The sequence below is a fragment of the Engraulis encrasicolus genome, chromosome 2 (assembly GCF_034702125.1).
Source record: "Engraulis encrasicolus isolate BLACKSEA-1 chromosome 2, IST_EnEncr_1.0, whole genome shotgun sequence".
In the NCBI taxonomy this organism is placed as follows: domain Eukaryota; kingdom Metazoa; phylum Chordata; class Actinopteri; order Clupeiformes; family Engraulidae; genus Engraulis; species Engraulis encrasicolus.
In genome coordinates, this window is record NC_085858.1 from 786605 (window position 1) to 793800 (window position 7196).

Consider the following 7196-nt stretch of genomic DNA (forward strand, 5'->3'; position numbering starts at 1 on the left):
AAATAACATTTCTTACTTTCCCATGCAGACATAGACGTAGACTTTAGGTGTGGACATAGACAATTTGACATAGACAATACGCATACATTACACCTAGAGTACCTATAAAATACCATTACAGACATATAATGAATGTAGAACTAGATGTCTTACCAGTCCTGATGTGTCCAGGAACCGTGGAAAAACTGAGAAGACCTCTGCAGATTTGTCATGGTCATTGACCATTGCTTGGCGGTAACTGAAGGTGGTTTTCATTTTTTCACGGATGGTTTCCTCATCAGCAGAATGTCTCAACACAGCGATAGCGGATTCCACTTCCTCATCAGTCAGGACTTCGGCAGTAAAGGGTGTAGTACGTCCATGGCCTGGCCCACCAACTTTAAAACAAAACAATTTTGTTGTTAATGTTTAGAACTGCACAGTTGTATATCTTCCTTTAAACACACTTCACAGGTTGACCATTCACCCACATTATAAATGTTACCTTTAGGAGATTTAACTGCTGGAACTCTTTCCTCAGAAGCCTTTCGTTGAATGGTCTTCAACCGCCATGCAATGTATCCTGAACCACTTTCCGGATCGTAGTAGTGTTCCTATGTATAATATACAGTATGCACAGTATAATGTACACTCATACGGTAACACTTTATTTTAGTGTTACATCTATTAGCACTAGCACATACAATGTTAATGCCTGTATACGTAACTTGTAAGGCAAGTACTAAGCAAAATCAAACATTAGGCATGTGTTTGCAAATGTCTTGTTCATGCACAATTAGGGATTTATTACCAATATAACCTTAGTAAGGACCTAACAAATGTTTGATTTTGCTTAGTACATGCCTTCAAAGTTACTTATACCGGCATTAACATTGTATGTATTCGTGGTTATAGATGTAACACTAAAATAAAGCGTTACCATTCATACAAGCAACAGTTTGAAGGGGTGATATTGTAAAACCTTTACTTACATAGCCATTCTGTGAGTATGGGTCTTCAAGATATGGAAACAGAGCGATAATCCCCTGTGCATACATCACTTTCACACTCCGCGGCGGCGAGGTCCTGGTGTATTCAATCAACAACAATGATGTTTAACTGTCTCATGATAACACATTTGACCTATACTTACCCATGTGTTTCCGTCATTTCTGCAGCAAGTATGTTGATGAGCCGTCTTCTGGTTGAATCTGTGATTGATTTTGTTTTTGCATACTCCTCGATGATACGGTCACCTCCAGGCTTTGTAGTCAGGATTTTTTCAATCAGCTAAAAGATAACATATGAAGCAATGTATTTTGAAAAACTGTTGGTAATTCTGAAACAAACAAGATACATACACGATGTGCAAATTAAACCCCGTATATCCACCCACACCCACAAACTCACAGTTTTTGCTTCATAGTTGATGCGGCAAGGCCTTTTAGGTTGACTGCCTTGGGCTGCAACGGGTTCCTCAGCTGGCTCAAGGGGTTCCTCAGCTGGCTCAAGGGGTTCCTCAGCTGGCTCAAGCAGGGAGAAGTTGAGGATCACTGTGTCGTCAGATGCAGTAGACCCTGGAGATGATGTGAACTGAGGGTTACCTGAGCATTGGAAAATATTAACACAATTACATTACATTACATTACATTACATAGCTGATGCCTTTGAACAGAGCGACCTACAAGGAGGAAATTCAAGCAAGTACAGAGTAAGGGGTTGGCACAGAGTACAGCAGTATACAAGTAATTAGTAGCAAAATTTAGATAATAAACAAAGATATCTAGGTGCAGTGTACAGTTGCAACAGCATTGTCCAACACATGGTCAAATAAAATGTAGCAAAAAAAAAAAATAAGATACATAAAAAAGTGTTAAACAATGGCTTCTAAGCAGTGGCTTACATAGTTCAACACTTCCACCTAAATGATGTATGTGTAAATCATATGCAAGTAGGCAACACTTACCAGGTGCTTCATTGGCCAATGAAACTAGGAAAGGTCCATGGAACTCTTTTACGAGCTCCTCAAAAACTTCGGCGTCTACCTCTGTGTTAGACTGGTCATAAACTTTGAGGTCCAACCATCTGTCTTCGGGGATGTTGAACTTCAAACTCACTGGAGTACAAAATAAATAGTGCACAAAATGATCTGATGAGAAATAATTGCAGTATGTCACCACTTTAAGTTACATTAAGGGACTGTTCGTTATTTATTTTCGGGGTCACCGGAAGAAAATAGGGGAGGGTCACGTCATTTTTTTCATTGCTGAGGGGAGGGTCATCAATTTCTTTTAAGCTGGCTAGGGGAGGGTCATCCAAAAATGTTTGGCACATTTATTAGAAAAAAGCATTCCTACCTTGTTTGTATGCTTTGATGTAACATAGCCTCAGAAACGCTTCTCCATTTAGCTAAAATTGATCACAGATTCATACCCCGTTGTGTTCTGTTGTGTCGAAGAGCTATCATAAGTTATCATAAGCTAAATCAAATTATAAATGTATGAAATGCCCCCGCGTTCGTGAAGTAGACTACTATAGTTTTCAAGAGGGCGCCTAACATCCAGTAAGCTAGCAGTAGCGTTGGTCAATCAACGTTTGTCAAAAAAATAAAAAATAAGGTAGAATAGGGCTATTTACTACTTCTCCATAGGGTCATGCATTTTTTTGACGGCGTCGCGGGGAGGGTCATCAAGGTTTTGAAGCTCGTTAGGGGAGGGTCATGCAAAATTTGACGATCAAAGGTGGACATCTTCCGGCGACCCCAAAAATAAATAACGAACAGTCCCTAAGCTACATTAAGATAGGCCTACTTTCAATTCAAATTAGGCGACTAACCTTCTCTCAAGAAATCATCAAACGTCAGTTCAAGCATCTTTATGTACTTCTGCACTCCACCAAATGAGACACGCAACAGCATTTTCTGTTAAATTTGAGAAAGTTGAGAAACTGTTAATACCCGTCAACATATTCACACATTAACACACTCACACAGTTGGATCAGGAACACTAACGAGCTGGTTTGTAGGATACCTGTATGGGAGGCACTGATCAGAACATGAAACACAGTCATCCTTTTCCATGTCCTTATGAACTTCTTAAAGCCAACTGAGTTGACTCAACACTACACATCCACATAACATCTGTTAATTAGATGATTGCATATAATTCTTCAGCAAAACATGGGAAAACAGGTAAATTTCTCCTAATTGCAGTATCCAATCACGTGGCCTCTCTCTCTCCCTCTCTCTCTCTCGCTCACACACACACACACACACACACACACACACACACACACCTTCCCCATCACACTCTCTCCTCGGTTCACCCATTTGCGCTGGCCTTCAGCTGCACCAGTGTTCTAAACAAAACAGTTGTCAGGTCACACACACACACACACACACACACACACACACACACACACGACAGAGCGAGCCTGCCAGCGCGCGTGCACACACGACACCCTTTCCACACTCATATCCCCTTCCTCGTCCATTAATTGGATTGCATTTACCAAACTTGCAAAAATAAAGGCTAGTCAGCAGATGACTCTCAACTACTACAACATTCAAAGCAACTGAAACGCGTCGACAACAATACACCCTTTCCTATTCCACTCACACTTCTTCCTCTGTTGAGCTGCACTGACGAAAGCTGCACCGGCTAAGCGAAACGCTAGAACTCGGTGGTTCTCAACAACAGCATGAGTCAAAAACACCACAGTTGACACCAAACCCATATTTGACGCATGTGTATGATTACCGGCATCGAAGACTTGGCAAGCCATGCAGGGACTAGTTCTAGATGTAGCTATGTTACGTGACGAATCAATAATCATTCTTATATAGGCCTACTACACGTGTGTCCACGCATGCCCAAACAGAACATTCCTGGTGTCAAGCATCAACTACGAGCGGGCAGTTTAGCGTGCTAATCTATGAGGTGGACGAGTAGATGAATCTCTCAAATCTACAACTTACCATAAAACTGAGCAACACTTAACTATAAACGGGTTCCAACACTAACATATTCTTAATGTTAACATCGAGCATTTCTGGTTTCAGAGCCACAAATTAAGCACGAGCACATCACCTTGCAAAACATTGGGCACGTTCTCAAGTGAACTTTTGAACCGTTGCAATGCTAATGCCATTGGGGGAAACCCATACAATCTGGGAAACCACGTTGTCAAGCTAGCTAGCTTAGCACTACATTTTGGTACGGGTAACCCAAACTCAGCAAACAAGAGAAAACTTCAATACTCACCACACCACACGGCGTCAGCAGGCAAGCAAATGCAGTCGGATTTTGTTTTCATTTAAAACAACTATTCATTGGTCTAACTTCTAAAAGCTATGTAGCCTAATATTGCAGTCGAATGCATCAGTGAAAAATACTAATTGGCTAGCCTACATATATGCATGCCTAATTTAACCTAATACACATACAGTAGTCTATCATCAGCATCAGTGTATTGAAAATGTTGGTCATAAACAGCAAAAACTCAATAAATATTCAAATCCACTTACCACGCAGGGAGAGAAACTACTTCCAACATGCCATGCCAGCTCCAGCTCCGGTTCTAGAATTTTCGCGGGGAATCATCACCCTGCAGAGTTATTTTGTCTGAGGAGTTACTCTGCCTTTTGTTATAACCTCTCTATCAAGAGAAAAATAGATTTACACTGAAATGTTGACACTCACTTTTTTACTCTCACTTTTGACACTACCATTTGGAGGAGTTTACTCTGCCTATTGTTATAACTACTCTATTCAGAGGAAAATGTGTTTACACTGCAATATTGACACTCCATTTTTTACTGTGTAGTTTCTCAAGCAGCGTGAATGTAGACTGTGGGGGTGCCACAAGGCAGCTGTTTGAGACCTTTGTTGTACTCTATTTTCACAAATGATTTACCTTCAGCGATACAAAATGCAAAAGTTGTAATGTATGCAGATGATACTTTTTATGTACTATTTATACATCTGCAAAAACATAAGCTGAACTGACACAAGTTTTGAACAAGGTGCTAGGAACAATTGAAAGATGGGTAAAACAAAATAAACTCGTTCTCAATATATCTAAAACCAAAAGTATTGTTTTTAGCTCTAGTCACTCATTGAGTCATGACTCAGCACTTAATCTGTGTATTAACAAAGAAAAAAATGAACAGGTAAAGAAAGTAAAGCTACTTGGAGACATCATAGATAGCAGACTGTTCTGGTCTAAACAGATTGACCACATGGTTAAGAAAATGAGTAGTGGCTTGGCACTACTCAGGCATGGTGGCCAGTTTCTCACCCAAGAACTAAGGAAAAGGATTGTATGCTCTTTGGTTTTAGCACAGATGGAGTACTGTACTACTGTGTGGTCAAATGCCAACAAAGATCACCTTGCTAAACTTCAGCGAGTCCAAAACAAGGCAGCACGTCTTGTTCTTAAATGTTCCTACACAACAAATATCACCTAGGCCTACATGCATTCAGTTTTACAGTGGTTGACATTGGAGGAAAGGCTTCACGTCTCTTTATTAACATCAACGTGGGCAGTTTTACACAACAAAATGCCATTAAATCGCTATAATCTCCTCTGTAAAAGTTGTGATATTCATACATATAACACAAGGCATGCAGCAGCAGGGAGACTGAGCATCCCAAAGAGCAATACGAATGCATTTCTACGCACTGTACTGTTGAATATAGATCAATTAAAGCATGGAACAATTTGCCAACCAAATTAACTATATTGAATAGTAAAGTGTTTTTTAATAAACAGGTGAAAAAAAACATCTGAGCCTATCATATATAAACTAGGTTAGTGCAGAGGTAGAGATGTTTGTCACAAGGTCTTAAACCATTATTATAGTAATTTATGTTTATATTAAATGTTTTGTCTTTCTTTTTTCCACTTTCGTTCTTTTCAATGTATGGTGCTTAAATGAATGTAACGATTTGTGTAGATCTTTAACTGTGTGTGATTCTATTGTGGACCCCAAGAAAAATAGCTGGGTCCACGCCCAGCTAATGGGGATCCTAATAAACTAAACTAAACTAAACCCACTGGAGGTGATAGGTACCTCAGAAAATGGAAGTGTTCATGACTCAACCATAAGAATGAGACTCGGCAAACACTGCATGCATGTCAGAGTTCCCACACCAAAGTCACATTTGACAAAGAGAGCATCAAGGCTTGTCTAAAATTTGTTAAACAATGCATAAAAAGCTTCTGAGAAAATATTCTGTGGACAGATGAAACAAAAATGTAACTTTTTGAAAGGAGTCAAGTGAAACATGGTGGAGGGAATGTCATGGTTTGGGGCTGTTTTGCTGCCTCAGGACATAGACGGCCGGCTATGATTGACGTAAGCATCAATTCTCTACTAACAAATCCTAAAGCAGGGCTATTCAAATGGCGGGCCTGGGGCCAGATGCGGCCCTTGGACAGCAATTTTCTGGCCCCCCACGAAATCAGAACAAAATGAAAAAAAAAGAAAAGTCTGTGCGTAATTGCGATCACTAACGCTTCAGGTTAGAGATATTATTCCTATGCATTGAAATGAGAGTGAAATCTTATCTGAAATAGTCTCATTATAGACCATCACAAGGCTACTAAGAAATAGAGAAGTGAATATCTGTTCTGTCTGGAAAGTTATCCGCTTGTTTCGCACCCTTACCTTTGACATGTTCGGCCCCTTTACTGGGAAAAATTGGAAAAACTGGCCCTCTGTGACATTTAATTGAATACCCCTGTCCTAAAGGATAATGTCCAGCCATTGGTTTGTAACCATTCATTTGTCATTGTAGCTGATTTTAAAACATTCTTTAGAGAAGAATCGGCAATAAATTCCTCCACAGTGTGTAAGACTGTTTGCCAGTTCTTGTAAATACTTGACTAAAATATTTGCTGCTGGGGGTGGTACAAGCTACTAGGTTGGGAGCGCAAATACTTTTTCACGAGATTAATGCAGGTTCAGATAGCTTTTTTCCCTTAAATGAAATCAGCATTAAAAAAGTTTTTTTTGGGTTGACATGAGCTATCTCTATCTACCATTTAAATTTCCTTGATCTGAAATGTTTCAGAATGACAAAGAAATATGAGGGCAAATACTTTTATACAGTACTGCATTTCTCTGTATACGTCACCATTACTCATTGTCCTTCATAGTGGGTCATTGTGTGTTTTTTTGTTTTTTTTTAAACAATCTGATAATGACCCTATA

General features: G+C 39.7%; 1 protein-coding gene across 1 annotated transcript; it reads right to left on the reverse strand.

The window, feature by feature from the left end:
• Positions 1-294: 294 nt before the first annotated feature.
• LOC134459772 (uncharacterized) lies at positions 295-3068 on the reverse strand. The gene is made up of 6 exons (XM_063212189.1): positions 2815-3068; positions 1946-2095; positions 1390-1583; positions 1133-1269; positions 972-1065; positions 295-377 (listed from the first exon to the last, which is right to left on the reverse strand). Exons 1-6 carry the CDS (start codon positions 2894-2896, stop codon positions 327-329), a joined length of 708 nt encoding a protein of 235 aa, XP_063068259.1. The 5' UTR covers positions 2897-3068; the 3' UTR covers positions 295-326.
• Positions 3069-7196: the final 4128 nt, after the last annotated feature.